Source organism: Vitis riparia, chromosome 7 (genome assembly GCF_004353265.1).
Source record: "Vitis riparia cultivar Riparia Gloire de Montpellier isolate 1030 chromosome 7, EGFV_Vit.rip_1.0, whole genome shotgun sequence".
Classification (NCBI taxonomy): Eukaryota; Viridiplantae; Streptophyta; class Magnoliopsida; order Vitales; family Vitaceae; genus Vitis; species Vitis riparia.
Window position 1 is genome coordinate 18,757,336 of NC_048437.1, and position 16,434 is coordinate 18,773,769.

At 29.1% G+C, this 16,434-nt stretch overlaps 2 protein-coding genes across 2 annotated transcripts; both read left to right on the forward strand.

The window, feature by feature from the left end:
• The first annotated feature begins 200 nt into the window (after window positions 1–200).
• On the forward strand, window positions 201–1,766 carry LOC117918120 (UPF0481 protein At3g47200-like). Its single transcript, XM_034834644.1, has one exon. It carries the CDS (start codon window positions 201–203, stop codon window positions 1,764–1,766), a length of 1,566 nt encoding a protein of 521 aa, XP_034690535.1.
• Window positions 1,767–14,350: 12,584 nt separating this feature from the next.
• On the forward strand, window positions 14,351–15,988 carry LOC117918121 (UPF0481 protein At3g47200-like). The gene has a single exon (XM_034834645.1). The coding sequence runs from the start codon at window positions 14,351–14,353 to the stop codon at window positions 15,986–15,988; it is 1,638 nt and encodes a 545-aa protein (XP_034690536.1).
• The last annotated feature ends 446 nt before the right edge of the window (window positions 15,989–16,434 follow it).

Here is a 16,434-nt window from a genome sequence, read left to right on the forward strand (position 1 = left end):
TCTAGGAAGATGTGGTGTGGTGTGACGTAGAACTAATTAGCTCTTAACAAACAGTTGTTTTAATTTCGATTGAGCAAAAAATAATATCCAAATTATGTCCTATATATACCAGTTTAGGCTAGGGGTGTATAGAGTAGAGAGATATCTAGTAGTACTCCCTCTGCCTATATTATTCTCCTCCTAAGTCCTAACAAATAACAATGGCCGGGAACGAGGTGGTCCTTCAAATGGAGGAGCAGCGGAAAGTAGTCGCTGATCAGTTTGGAAAACCTGCGGATGGCAGTGATCATATGAAAGCCTTGGCTGACTTAAAATCCAAATTTCGTCGGCTAGAAAATGAAGAGGAATCTGAATCTCCATTATCATCAAGTGTAAAGCCACAATGTCCCATGGTTCCAAAGAGATTGCGACCAGATGTCAAGGGTGCTGAAGACTACTACTTTGCGCCAAAACTCATTTCTTTGGGTCCTTACCACCATGGCAAGCCCCACCTCAAGGATGGAGAAACGCTCAAGCTTAAATTGGCAGAAGCCTACATCCAAGAATGTGAGACAACAGTGGATGAAATTTACCACACAATTAGCGATAGCATTAGTAAGCTGAGGGGCTGTTATGATGCGGAGTCCACAAAGAAATATAAGGATGACGAATTAACCATCATGATGCTGGTGGACGGGTGTGCTTTACTCTGTTACATTTTATGCGTTTGCTTAGGTTATGGCCATGAAGATTTCAATATCAGATATCAGGATATAAGCCTTCTGCACCAGGATGCGTTGCTGCTGGAAAACCAGCTTCCCTATCAATTACTCCTTGAGCTGATGAAGATGGTGGACCCAGAATCGGCCAATGATTTTTGGACGGCCATGTTCCAGGAATTCTTCGGCATCAGCGACGAGTCAATATTTCAGGAATTTATCGGTATGAAGAAGAAGGAGTCATTCCTGCAAAAAATGAAGAATTATTGCCCCCGCCTATTCCTCCCAATCAACCAAATTATTGACCCCAAATCGAAGCCGCAAAGTCCTAATAACGAGTCAAAGCCTTGTCATCATCTCCTCGATCTCTTCCGAAGAAATTTCCTAGGCGATGAACGTTCCGGCAGCCCAACGCACCCAGAAAATGAAAATTTGGAAGGTCCTTCGTCATCGGAAACTGAAATTGGCCGGAGGCTGGGTAGAGCATCAGTTAGAGATGTGAAGGAGGTTATGGCATCATTTAGAAATGTGAAGGAGCTGATGGACGCTGGAATCCGCATCAAGCGCAGTCCTACACGTCACTTGAGGGACATTTCTTTCCGTTCAAATGGGATCACCGCATGCCTGAGAATTCCTCCCATCACCATTGATAACTCAACCAAGGCTATGTTCTTGAACTTGATAGCCTATGAAATGAGCTCAGACGTCGACCATGACTTCATCTCTTACCTTCGCTTCCTTGATTCCCTCATTGATCATGCTGATGACGTTAAGGAGCTGCAGTCCATCGGGATACTCCAAAACAATCTAGGAACCCACGAAGAAGTGGCTCAATTCTTCAACACGGTGTCCGCCAACTTGGAATCCAACTTTCATGCTTACAAAGACGTGAGAGTGAAAATTCGGAAGCACCTTCAGAGTCACTATAACAGCAAACTGACAATGTGGATGACACAATGCCTGGACACCTATTTCGGTAGCCCCTGGACAATCATAGCTTGGGTTGGTGCAGCTTTGGCCCTATTCCTTACTTTCGTCCAGACTTACTTCTCAGTCTTCCCTCATTGATGCATGCCTGCCCTCTTTTCAACTATCACCGTCTCAATTAACGTAATATCCACTCCAAATTTCCTTGTTTTTCTCGCTATCTGCATTTTACCTAGTCCATGTAAATTAAGCAAAGACTCGTTGGTTTCATGCGCTTTTGACCTTACCTCTTTTGTCTTTTTGGTTTCAGCCTATTTTCTACATTGCTTTCCGTGCTTAAATTAAGTAAAGAATGAATATGTAGTGTGACCCTAGTTTGGTGTATTTTGTGCTATCGCAAGCATTTGCTATGCTTATATATGCATCATCAGCATTATTAATTATGTTTGATTTAAGTACGTAAATAAAGATAGATATAGGTGGAATATTTTTTCTATGTTTATATTCCTGTTAATGTATTATATATATATATGTTAGGTCGGCAATTTTTTATCTCATACCATTTTTAATTAAATCATTCTTAAACTATAGTTACTATGCCAAAAATTATAATGCTCTAGAAATATAATCAATCTCATTGTCGAATTTTTCTAAAATAATCTCAGAATAAGCTCCATATCTCTAATAATATATTATTTAAGGCACGTAATATTCCAAAAAAAATTCTGCAAAAGAAAAAGAAATTTGTTGAGAAGTGGTTTATTTTAGTTGATCTCTTATTATATTTAGGAATATGAACAAAACAACATTTTGTCCCATAGAAATTTACCCATCAACATGAATGGTATGGAAATTTGGCTAATGCTTGTAAGTACCGATTTGTAAATATTTGTGGGGGAGTTTCTTTTGACAACCGATGGACAAATTCAGGTCATGCAAGACTTATTTGACAACATTCTAAAATAATGTTGTTAAAAATATTTAAGAATAGTTCTGAAAATATGTTTTACTTGTTCTTAGGAATAAAATTCAACTTATTTTGACAATATTCTTAAAAAAAAAAAAAAAAGAATGTTGTTAAAACTTGTTAAGAATATTTTTAAACATATGTTTTATTTGTTTTTAGGAATAAAATTCCATTTAAGAATTAAAGTATGAAATACGGTTTTTCAGCCTTGTCCTTCGCAAAGGCATGTGCCACCATCTATAATGGAAGAAGTTCACACCTATTTTTCATTTTTTTTTTTGTTCTTTTTTTAAAACACTTGCATAACTTCTGGATTAAAGTTCTTAAAGATTATTTTCAAAATTTGATGTAATAATTAAAAAAATTACTATAAATATATATATATATATATATATATAGAGGATTACTATTATTTTTAATTTTACAAAATAAAAAACAAAAAATGTACCTAAAGGATACCTTAATTTCAACTTATTAACTATATGTAAAATTAAAAGTATTTTTCTCCTTTTCAACTTGTTACATACTTCAGTGCTTGTATATTGCTTCCATACCATATGATAAGATGTGGCTAAAATTGATCTTCATGTCAAGAATTGGAAGCCTTCAATATGTTGTAATTGCTTAAAAGATTTTGCTTTGAGTTATGTTTCTTGTGGGGTGATGGCAAAGAAAAACAACAAATTAATAGGAAAAACTATAAATATAATTCAGAAATTAAGGAAAAAAGAAATACAATATTGAAGGTGCAGTAGAATAAAAAGAAGTGTGAGGATGCATGATATGTAAAAACTCACCCAATAGAATCCTTTATGAAGTAAATATTTTCATATCATACGATCCAATGTTAATCCTTCATAACCTATGGAACTGTAGAACCTTGAGAGGAAAAAAGCCACTCACAAATTATGACACAAACAGAAACTAGGAACAGTAGAAGAAAATTGAAAAACTGATCTCCCTTTCCGAGTCCAGCAACAAAAGTAGTGTGTGGTATTGATGGGAGATGCTAAGATGGAAATCATAACCATAGCCATGTTCTCTCTGTGGCTTTGTGTCTTTCTAACCTACTTTTTCTAAGAAAATAACAGACCAAAACTATAATTATCAATTATGACTTTACTGTTTAATTTATATTCTTTAATAATTTTATTTTTATTTTTTAAGAATAATTTGTAATTCAAAAAATTGGTTTATTTAATTACAAATTAAATAAAAAAAAATTCTATAATACGTTGTTCTCCTTGCATGTAATGAAAAACTCAGATTATTTATATGTTATAAAAGTTAAATTTTATTTATTTTAAATTAATTTTATATAAAATAATATTAATTATTATTATTTTTAAACAATTATTATTTATTTTAACAAAAATAAATAAATTATATGTTTTACAAAAATATTAATATCCATGTTTTTATAATATATATATTAAAATCATTTTTTATGAAAAATATAATTTTATGACTTTATTATAATATTACTATTCATATTTTACTAAACATTATTTATAATAACAAAAACTATTTTCATTTTTAATAAAACTTAAATTAAATCTAATTAATATGTTATAAATTGAATTATAATATTTTTACAAAATAAAAATGGAAAATAAAATTAAAACCAATTTATTCAAATAAACTTTTTTTCTTTTTTCTAAATATTTTTAAAAACAATTTATCTAACACTTATTTTTATAAAATATTAAAAAAATAATTTTTTTTTCAAAAAAAACAAACATGAAAAAAAACATGTTCACACAGAATGTGCTATACCATTTTTACCATCCTAGTGTTATCCCTTACTGATGTAGATAAAAGATACGCATAAAATTAAAAATGATTTTTGGACTGTTGCTATTTTGATGGTTTTTTTTTTTTTTTCAAATGAAACATGCTTTTTCCCTTTTTGCCCCCTCTCCGATTGAGGGTTTGGTTTATTTCACAGGACATGGAGTAATTTGTTTTACTGTAATGGTAGGTGATGAATTTATTTTCTTAATAAAAGGCCTCCCAATAAGGCAATAGTTTCATGTTTTTTTTTTTTTTATATCCTCTGCTTTTGTTGCAACTCTTCTGCTTCCGACCTTTCATTGACCTAAATATTAGAAGTTTCTAATTCAGCCCATTGCACTCCAGTTGTCTAAATACGGAAGCTTCTTCCACGACCCGGTTGCACTTTGGAAAGTTAAGCTTAAGATTTACGAAGTTTCTGAAAATTACAGTTTATTTAGTTTCTAAAATCCAATTAGCTAGATATTTTATTTGATTTCTTTTTATATTTAAATAGTTGAGTTTTGGAAAGTTTTTATATTTTGTTAATAGAAAAAGAAATTTTTATATTTTTTATTATTAGGAATTTCTATTTTGTTAAATTGTAAGTATCTATCTCAATAAGAGATTATTAATATTCGAATGAAAGTGATGAAAGATAGTAAATATTTTAATGCTCCTCAATTATATTTTAATATTATTTTTTTACATGAGGGTTAATTCAATTTTAATTTTCAACATGTAATATGTTAAAAATAGAACTATAAAGGAGTATTTACTTATTTTATAATATTTTCAATCTACAATTTTAAAAAATCAATATTTAAAAAAGGTATTAAAACATCCCTTCCCTTCAATATAAAAGCATTATTGTAACATATACATTTTGTTCTAATTTTCTAATAGTTGTGCACAGTTGAAGGGAAAACAATTTGATTTTCTAATTAATATTACTTTTATAAATACTTTAATTATTTTTATAAAATTGATCCATAATGACTCTATTATTTCTTTGGAACTCATAAAATAAATCTAATTACTACATAAAAAAAAAAAAGAGAAAAGTGAGTCTTGACTTACTAATTTGAAAAATGTAGAAAAAAAAACTTCAACTTTTATAAATCGGTTTTATCTTCACTTATTTAAAAATATTTTAAAATACATGCACTTTTTCATAACTCAAATAATTATTTCCTAAAATGACCTTATTATTTGTGATGTTAATATCATCGATTAACAATTTTTATTTATATTTTACCATGAGAACTGATTTGAGATTAATAAAATAAAAAATTTAAAATACAATTAAAACTAAAAAAACTTTAAGCTAAAAATATAAAAAATAAAATATTATATATTTTTATTTTTTTTTGGTTTTTAATTGTATTTAATTTTAGTTTTAATTATTTTTTAAAATTTTTTAAATTTCTTATGTTATCGTTAATTGATGTCAATTAATAAATTTGTATTCAATTTTATTAAAAAAAATTAGAAGATGTGGGGATTTATATAATACAAAACATAAAAACATATTAACTAGGGATTAGAAATATTTTATTTATTACTTGAGGATGTTGAAAAAATTTTCCATAATGATTTGTATATTATATTATATTATATAGTAAAAATTTTATAATATATTTATTTATAAAATATTTTTATCAAATTAAAATGATAAATGAATTTTAGATAATTTCATTTAATATTATCAAATAAAAATATATTTCAGGAAATAATTATTTAACTTATGAAATATATATATATATATTTAAAAAAAATTAAATTAATAAAGATAAAATTGATTTATAAAATTTAAGTTTCTTTTTTCTATATTTTTTCAAATTAGTGGGTCAAAACCCACTTTTTCTCAAAAAATAATAGATCAAAACTATAGTTATCAATTATAACTTTATTGTTTAATTTATATTCTTTAACAAATTTTTAAATTTTTAAGAATAATTTGTAATTCAAAAAATTGGTCCATTTAATTACAAATTAAATCAAAATTTTCCATAATATGTTGTTGTGGTCGCATGTAATAAAAAAGCTCGGATTATTTATATGTTATAAAAGTTAAATTTTATTTATTTTTAAATTAAATTTATATAAAATACTATTTATTATTATTATTTTTGAGCAATTATTATTCATTTTTAATAGAAAAAATATATTTTTACAAAAATATTAATATCCATATTTTTATAATATATATTAAAATAGTATTTTTTTTAGGAAAAATATAATTTATGATTTTATTGTAATATTATTATTCATATTTTACTAAACACCATTTATGTTAATTTATTTGTTATAACAAAAACTATTTTCATCTTTAATAAAACTTAAATTAAATCTAATTAATATGGTATAAATTGAATTTATAACATTTTTACAAAATCAAAATAGAAAAAAAATTAAAACCAATTTATTCAAATAAACTTTTTTTCTTTTTTTCTAAATATTTTTAAAAACAATTTATCTAACACTCTTATTTTTATAAAATATTAAAAAAACAATTTTTTTTTTTAAAAAAAACAAACATGAAAAGAACATGGTCACAACAAACCTAAAAATAATTATGATTCTACGTACTTTTTCATTAAATGTGCTATTTTTTTATTATTCACGTGTTATCCCTTACTGATGCGGATAAAAGATACGCGTAAAATTAAAAATGATTTTTGGACTGTTGCTATTTTGGTGGTTTTTTTTTTTCAAATGAAACATACTTTTGTCGGTTTATTTCACTCACACGGAGCCCTCTCCATTTGCCAGCGAGCCTGACAAGTCTGAACCGCTCTTTAAGTCTTTGTTTTTCCTCTTTCATTAATGACAAAAATAACTCTCATATCAGGCGTTTTCTCTTTGATATGTATATTAAACACTATGATTTAATACATTATTATATACAAACCTGATGAACCCAATTACCCACAACCTAGCTTATTATAATTTTTTTTATTTGAATTAAATTAAAAGATTTCATAACAATACTTTATTTTTTTTATTTTGAAATAATAGGTGTTGTGCAATTTGTTTTACTTTATTGGTAGGTTATGAATTATTATTATTAGTAGTAATAGTAATATAATTCAATTAACATTTTGTAGGATACTCAAAAGCTTTATATGCGACGTAGCGGAATAAAAAGAGTTAGGAAGACTTAAAATTAATGTAATATCTATTCAATTTATATAGATAAGTATGATTGTGTGAAAAAGAGATAAATGAAAAAGGTAAAGAAGGTGAAAAATAATAAATTTGAAGGATATGGGAAATATTTGGTTAAATTTCAAACTAATGATAAATAAGTATTTTTAGCCTCCATACAGGGGGAAAATTAATTCTTAAAATTATTGAATGTCGCCAAAAATATAAATAAAGTACTAGAGGCTTCTAAATAAATGTGGATGTGAGAAAAGGTATATTTATCAAAATTAAATAAAATTGTTGAAGAAACTATTAATTTATGATCTAATGCATTACAATCTTGTACGGTGAGATTAACCTAAATTATTGACAAAGTATCTTATCATAATTTTTATTTAAATTAAACCAAAATATTTGACAATAATGATTTCATTTTTATCTTAGGGGTAATAGGTGTTCCTTGTGTTCTTTTGTGATCTCTTGTGTCTATAATTATATTACTTTTTCTCACACACTCCCTTACTTAGGTTATTTGTTTGTCCTATGTGTGCACATCATAGGTTTGTTCGTTGTTGGATGTTGTATGGTAATTGCAATTTGTGCGATATAGGATGATGTTTGGTTTAGATGAATGTCATTGAGAAATTTGTAAAGTCCATTTGAGAATTTTAGAAGTTTATGTAATTTATATTTTGTCACGAGATTGTTAAAAGGGGGCAATTGTTAATTAGTGCATTAGACTACTTAGGTGGTGTTTGTTTTTTTACTTAATTCTAAATAGAACCTTAATACTTAATAGTGTTAAATATTAGGTTGTTTGTTTTTGTAATATTTTATTTCTATTAAGTATTAAAAAGCAAAAAAAATTAATATGTTATTTTTTCTATTTAGAAAAAGTCAAAATATTTGGCTTTTTCTATTTAGTAAAAAGTTTATAATAAGTTATGAAAAAGTAGAAAAACAAACAACCTAAATTCTAAAACTAAATTACTTTCAGTAAAAAGGCAAAAAAACAAACACCACCTTAGTTAAAATTAAAAATTTTGTCTAATCCATCTTGATTATTATGTCTTATTATTTATTGAAGACTTAAGGTTATTGCATGATCAATCAAAATAATATAGGTAAGTATAAAGATGTTCAAGAACAATTAATTGGAATCAATTATAGCATGAAATGGGTGTTAGGCTTTAAGTGAGCGAAAAAGGTTTTAAAATTAATTTGAAACTGCTCATGAGGCTGAGCTCAAGCATCACTTCTAATGTTCAAGCCAAAACTCTATAGAGTACTGAAATATTTCCTTTTTTCATATTTTTAAGGTGTTTTTAAACAAAAATTTAAATTTCATCTCTTATTTACTATTTAATACAAACTTTGAAAATAATTTAAGTATTAATTTTCCCACATTCTTAACTCTTAAAAGTTCTCATTCTTAAATTTACAAGAGAGATTTGCATCGTGAGACGTCCACTAAGGTGCATATGTGGTGCTATAGAACACACATGAAAACTAGTATGGGTATGAGGGGCATGACTTAAGGGCTTTTTTAACTTTTGCAGTAATTTTTAAAAATAATGATTAAAAAATGGTAGTTGGAAAAATATTGATAGATCTACAGCAGTTTTGGCCATATGAAAGGTGTCTTTTGAAGAGATACCTTCCACAATTTTCAAAATTATGATACATATTTAAAATAATTGAATTTAAGTTAAAGGTGTCTCTTCAAGAGACACTTTCTACAATTCCTGAAAATTGGATTTATATTAAAGGTGTCTCTTGAAAAAACACTTTCCACGTAACAAAAAATCTAATATGCATTAAAGGTGTCTCTTGAAGAGACAATTTGACAAATTTGAATGTCTCATGAATTTGATTTTGAAGCTAAAGATGTCTCTTAAAGAGACACCTTTTACAATTCCTAAAAATTTTAATTTATACAAAAGGTATTACCTAAAGAGACACTTTCCACAATTTCACAATTCCACAAGTCCACAAATTCCAATATATACGAAAGGTGTTTCTTCAGGAGACATATTTTACAATTCCAAAAAATTAGATTTATACTAAAGATGTCTCTTGAAAATACAATTTCCACAATTTTCACAAAATCCAATATGTATTAAAAATTATGGAAATGATTTTAAAGCTAAAGATGTCTCTCTTCAACATAAATTCGAAATTTTTTACTGTGAATGAAAATTGTGGAAAATGTCTCTTGAAGAGACATTTTCAGTATAAACCCAATTTTTTTTAAAATTATGGAAGGTGGTATAATTCCATTTTTTGGGAATTGTGAAAATGTCTCTTGACACCTTTCACAATTTTTAAAAAATTGGGTTTATACGGAAAGTGTCTCTTGAAGAGAGACTTTCCACAACGTAACCTCTATCAATGGTGGTCTTTTAGTATAAATTCAATTTTTTGGAATTGTAGAAAGTGTCTCTTCAAGAGACACCTTTAGTATATAGTGGAATTTGTAGAATTGTGGAATTGTGAAAAGTCTTTTTAAGTTATCTTTTGTATAAATTAAAATTTTTAGGAATTGTAAAAAATGTCTCTTCAAAAGACATCTTTAACTTTAAAATAAAATTCATGAGACATTCAAATTTATCAAATTGTGGAAGTTGTTTCTTAAAGAGACACCCTTAATGTATATTGGATTTTTTATCACATGAAAAGTGTCTTTTCAAGAGACACCTTTAATATAAATCCAATTTTTTGGAATTGTAAAAGGCGTCTTTTCAAGAGACACCCTTAATGTATATTGGATTTTTTATCACATGAAAAGTGTCTTTTCAAGAGACACCTTTAATATAAATCCAATTTTTTGGAATTGTAAAAGGCGTCTCTTCAAGAGACACCTTTAGCTTAAATTTAATTCTTTTAAATATGTATCATGATTTTGAAATTTATGGAATATGTCTATTCAAACGACACATTCTATGTGGTCAAAACTATCGTAGATCTATCAATATTTTTTTAAGTACTATTTTTTAATAATTATTTTTAAAATTTACTGTAAAAGTTAAAAAAGCCCCATGACGTAGCAACAACATTGGTGAAGAAAATCTATATAAACTTTTTTTGGATAGTGAATTTGTACTTTATGTTATTCAACCCCATAACTTTACTTTTACATATGCATGATCTTTGGGTGACTGAGGAAGTAGTTTCCATATAATCATCTTTATGTCTTTTATGATTGATTTTTCTTTCCGTTCCCTAAATATTAAAAATTAATGTTTTAAGCTAAAATAAGTAAGTACTTATCAGTTTCTTTAGTTATTTTACAATCAAGATCTACAAACTATTCGTGTTGGATAATTTGGTTTACTGTAATGGTAGGTGACGAATTTATTTTAATTCACATGTGAAAAAGAATGGGGCTATCTGCAGCCATTTTGGATAAGTCGGTTCTCTGATGTGACGGAAAGACTCGGAAACCCAGCTGTAATTTGTGGAAAAATTGGCCAAAAGGATAAGGCTAGCTTACTTTTGACTTTTGTGACTTTTATTGAAACATGATCTAGATATTGAATCAGTCACGTGGATACTCTAAAATCTGAAGATTCTGAACTAAAGACAGTTCTAATATACAAAACCAATGTCACATCCAACTCAAAATTTGGAAAAGATATAAAATAAATAATTATATGATAGAATTTAACTAAGTTATATGATTTAAAATGAAGAATTACATTGGATTAAAGATGATAGTTAGAAAAGTGATGCGCAGAAACAAAATGACTTGGGAAAAGAAAAAGGATTCAAAAAAAAAAAAAAAAAAAAAATCAAATTTCTTTCATGACCTTCCATCATTTTTAGATGACCGGGTGTGACATATAAATTAATAAACAGTTATTTGTATTACTTTTCTTTAATTGAAAAAAGAAAAATAATCTCCTTCACTTAAAACTATATAACAATGGTTGGGAACGAAAAAGGAATTTTTTCTTTTTAGTAATATAATTCGGTTAACTTTTTGTTGGAGACCCAAAGCTATAAAGAAAAAGATGCAAGTTCAAGTCCGACAATTTTTTTTTAATTGAGATTCATTTATTTATTTATAATTAAAAAAATAAAATATTAATATTATTAGAAACTTTATTTATTAATTTTTTTTACTATACAATTTTCATACATCTAATATGTGAACTTTTTAATAACATGGCAAAAATTAAAAACAAAAATAAAATATATTAAAAAAGATTGATCAAATTACCAAATCATCTTACACTAAAAAAAAAAAAATAATACTTTCTTCAACCAATTCGGGGCACTTAAAAAGATAAATGGCTCTCAAAAAGAGAATTTGTATTTTCATCGGTTTAAGTTCTCTATATATCTATTTTATTTACACACTCAACTAATTATTTACAATATACCTTAAATAACTTCTATTATACACCTTCTTCTACCTTCTTCCCTAGTATCTTTTTATTTGGCAAAAATATTATTCTCTCCAACTTTTTTATTATAAAAACAAAATAATATTTAAGATCAATTTAAAGCAAATTATGATATTTTTTTAATTGAAGTACTCAATTATATTAGGTTTATTTCATATAAATATATTTTGAGTTTATTATTTATATAATTTTTTATTAATATTTGTTGGAAAAATAATAAATACTTATTAAATTTTTTAAAAGGAAATACTTACTTTAAAAAAAGAAAAAAAGAAATACCTACCCTAAACTAAAAAGGGTATAATTGAAATTCACAAGAGATCAAATTTTCAATTACAAATTTGGTGGCCGTTTTGAATACTTGTCAACTAATTCTAACTATTTTGGATAATTTTTCCATGGCCAAATTAAAAGAAAGGCAAATAATTAAAGAGATTGGAATGAATATCTACTTCTCTAGAAAGGTACCCGCCATTGAAATTATTGAATGCAGCCAAAAGCATCAATTAATGTGATGGAGATTCGTCTTTGTCTTTGATACGCGTGGGTGAGTAAACGTTGAGAAAAAGGTATATTTATCAAAAGTCAAATAACATTATTAATGTAACTATTAAACACTATCATTTAACATATTATAGTTATATATAAACTACCTGAAAATGTGTAATTTTTAAATTTAAATTAAATTAACAAATTTGACAATAATACTTTAATTTTTATTTGGAAAAAAAAAATCAAAACTATCATATATTAATAAATATTTAAAATAAACTGGTTTTTTTTTTTTTTTTTGTCAAAATCTCGGCAACCTATCACATTGAATATTAGTTGAATCAGGTAGAATAGATTTGAAATGGAGGGAACTTGACGTGAAAACAAAATAAAGGTGCACTATGCTTGAATGATTGAAACGCCTCTCTGTTTTCTATTGACAAACCTATGTAATAAGTTAAATCAACATCTAAGACAGTTGATTAGCGCATTAGGCTACTTAATGTAAATTGATAATTTTGTTCCGTTCATCTTGGTTTAGGACATTAATTTTTAGATTACCATGTCTTACTTTTGTTATATTGAAAATTCAAGATTGTTACATGATCAATCGAGACGATAGAGACAAGCATTAAGATGTCCAAGAAAGGTTAATGAGGATTTATTATAGCATGAAAGGGATGTTAGGCTTTGAGCGAAAGGGGTTTTAAAATTGATTTTAAACTACTCACAAGCCAAGGTTCAAGTATTACCCCCCACGCTAGAGCCAAAATTCTATAGAATTCTGAAATATTTCTTTTTACATATTTTTTTAAGAAGTTTTTCTTTTTGGAAAATTTTAGATTTCATTCCTTGCATTTTACTCTTGATGCAAACTTTGAAAAAAATCTGAGTATTAGTTTTCCCACTTCCCAAACTTTTAGAAGTTTGTTTTGTCATTCATAGGTTTGTGAGAGGGATTTGTATCCCCTCGTGTGTTGAGGTTGTCCACTTGGTGCACATGTAATGATACGTGACTTGAAAACTGGAATAAGTATTAGGGAGTAAGTCAACTAAAAACACTTGGTGCACATGTAATGATACGGGGTGACTTGAAAACTTGAACAAGTATTAGGGAGTAAGTCAACTAAACACACTTGGTGCACATGTAAATGATACGTGACTTGAAAACTTGAATAAGTATTAGGGAGTAAGTCAACTAAAAACACTTGGTGCACATGTAATGATCCGTGACTTGAAAACTGGAATAAGTATTAGGGAGTAAGTCAACTAAAATTTTTTACATTCGCATAGTCTTGAGGAGACCGCAGGGTGATTTGCATGTAAGCATCATTATTATCTTTTGTAATGGATCCTTTTGAACATTCCCCAATTATTAAAAAGGAATTAAAAATAAATATTTTGGGTTAAAAAGAAGTAAATGCTATTCACTTCCTTTAGTTATTTCATAACCAAGATCTAAAAACTATTAGTGTTGCTCAATTTATTTTACTATAATGGTCGGTGATGAATGCATTTTACTTCACACGCGAAAAGAATGGAGCTCTCAGCTGCCATTTTGGATAAGGTGGTTCTCTGATGGTAAGGTTCAGAAGCATACCTGCAATTTGTGGTGGAAAGATTGGCCGAAAGCATAAGGCTAGGTTAATTTTGAGCACTCATTTAAAGTTGGAGTTGATATTATTGGACAAAAATCATTCATTCAGTCCACGTCTTGTTTTATATATAAACATAAATAAATAAAAGTATTTTTGTCACTTATATTGAAAAGGTTCAATGTCACATGACTCACATCCCATTCAAAATTTGAAAAAGACAAAAAATAAATTACATACTGAATTACATGATTGAAAACACGAAGAAACATTGGATTAAAGTTTTTTATAGAGATATATAGTAGCACTCTCTCTAGTTATCTCATTCTCTTACTAACAATGGCTGGGAACGAGTTGGTCATTCAGATGGAGGAGGGGCAGCAGGAAGTAGTTGCTGATAAGGTTGTAAAACCTGCGGATGGCAATAAGCATTTTAGAACCTTGGCCGACTTAAAATCCGAAATTCTTCAACTAGGAAACAAAGAAACTTCTTCATCAGCAATTGAAAAGCGACGATGTCCCAAGGTTCCAGAGTGGTTATTGCCATCAGATGCCAAGGGTTCATCAAATGCCAAGGGTTCTAAGCCTTCTGACAAGTGCTTATCGCCATCAGATGCCAAAGGTTCTGTGCTTTCTGACAACCACCACTATATGCCAAAAATCATGTCTTTCGGTCCTTACCACCATGGCAATCCCAAGCTCGAGCGTGGAGAAACAATCAAGCTTAAATTGGCAGCAGATGGCATCCAACTACTTGTTGCGGGCATGAAAGACCAGCCAATAGAGGAGTCAGTCGATCATGTTTACAGCATAATTAGAGGAAAAGTTGAGGAGCTGAGGGGCAGTTATGATATGAAGTCCATAGAGAAATATTCGGCTGAACAATTCAGTGTGATGATTCTTGTGGACGGGTGTGCTTTACTGTGGTATATTTTATGTGTTTGCTCAGGTGGTGACCATGAAGATTACAATATCAGATATCAGGATCTAAGCCTTATACATCAGGATGCGTTGCTACTGGAGAACCAACTTCCCTATCAATTACTCTTTCAGGACCTGCTGAAGATGACGGAGCCAGAACTTACCATTGATTGTTGGAGAGTAATTGTCCTGGAATTCTTTGGCATGATCGAGTCGTCATTCTTCCAAGAATTCTTTGGTATAAAGGAGCAGTCATTCCTGCGAAAAATGAAGAATTATTGCTGCGCCCCGTTGGTCTGGATCACCCAAATTATTAACCCGAAATCTGAGACATCTGATAAAGAATCAAAGCGTTGTCATCATCTCCTTGATCTCTACCGAAAATATCTCCTAGGCCCTAGCCCAAAGCACACAGAAAACAGAAATTCGGGGATTGAAAATCACAAGGATAGGAAGAAGGATTTAGTTGCAGATGCGAAGGACCAGGTTATGGCATCATTTAGAAATGTGAAGGAGCTTATGGCTGCTGGAATCCGCATCAAGCCTAGCCCTACACGTTACTTGAGGGACATTTCTTTCACTTCCCATTGCAATTGCATCACTGCATGCCTCAGACTTCCTCCGATCACCATTGATAAGTCAACCAAGACATTGTTCTTCAACTTGATCGCCTATGAAATGACCTTAGGCGTCGACCATCATGACTTCATCTCTTACCTTCGCTTCCTTGATTCCCTCATTGATCATGCTGATGACGTTAAGGAGCTGCAGTCCGCCGGGGTACTCCAAAACAATCTAGGCACTCATGAAGAAGTGGCTGAATTTTTCAACACTGTGTCCGCCGAATTGGAATCAAACTTTCTTGCTTACAAAGATGTGAGAGTCAAGATTCGGAACCACCTTAAAAGTCACTATAACAGCAGACTGAAAATGTGGATGACACAATGCCTGGACACCTACTTCGGTAGCCCCTGGACTATCATAGCTTGGGTTGGTGCTGCTTTGGCCCTTTTCTTTACTGCCGTCCAGACCTACTTCGCAGTCTTCCTTCGTTGATGCATTCATGCCCTGTTTTCTTGCTATCTATTGAGTGCTTCTGCATTTACCTAGCCCAAATTCATGGACTCCATATAACGCTTTGATATGCAAAGCAAATTAGTCAAACAGCCAGTGGTCTCGTTTCTTTTCCATTTTCAGCGTATTTTCTATCTTCCTTTCCGTGTGTAAAACAAGTAAAAAAGGAATGTGTGCTGTGATCTTATTTTGGTGTATTTTGTGCTTATGTATGCATCAGTAATATTATGTTTTATTTAAGTAACTCAAAATAGATATGGGTGGACTATTTTTCTATTTTTGGATCCCTGTTAATGTATTATGTTAGGTTGGCAATTTTATTCATTGATGTTTTAGTCGGATACAACTTATTTCCTCAAATCTTAATGGTTGTGATCGAGTTCATCAGTTCGATACGAGGTAAGTGTTTGAAGAAGTAGATACAGCAA

What these genes read in the sequence shown, in the direction of transcription:
- LOC117918120 (XM_034834644.1), top strand. Translation starts at nt 201, where the DNA reads ATGGCCGGGAACGAGGTGGTCCTTCAAATGGAGGAGCAGCGGAAAGTA.
- LOC117918121 (XM_034834645.1), top strand. Translation starts at nt 14,351, where the DNA reads ATGGCTGGGAACGAGTTGGTCATTCAGATGGAGGAGGGGCAGCAGGAA.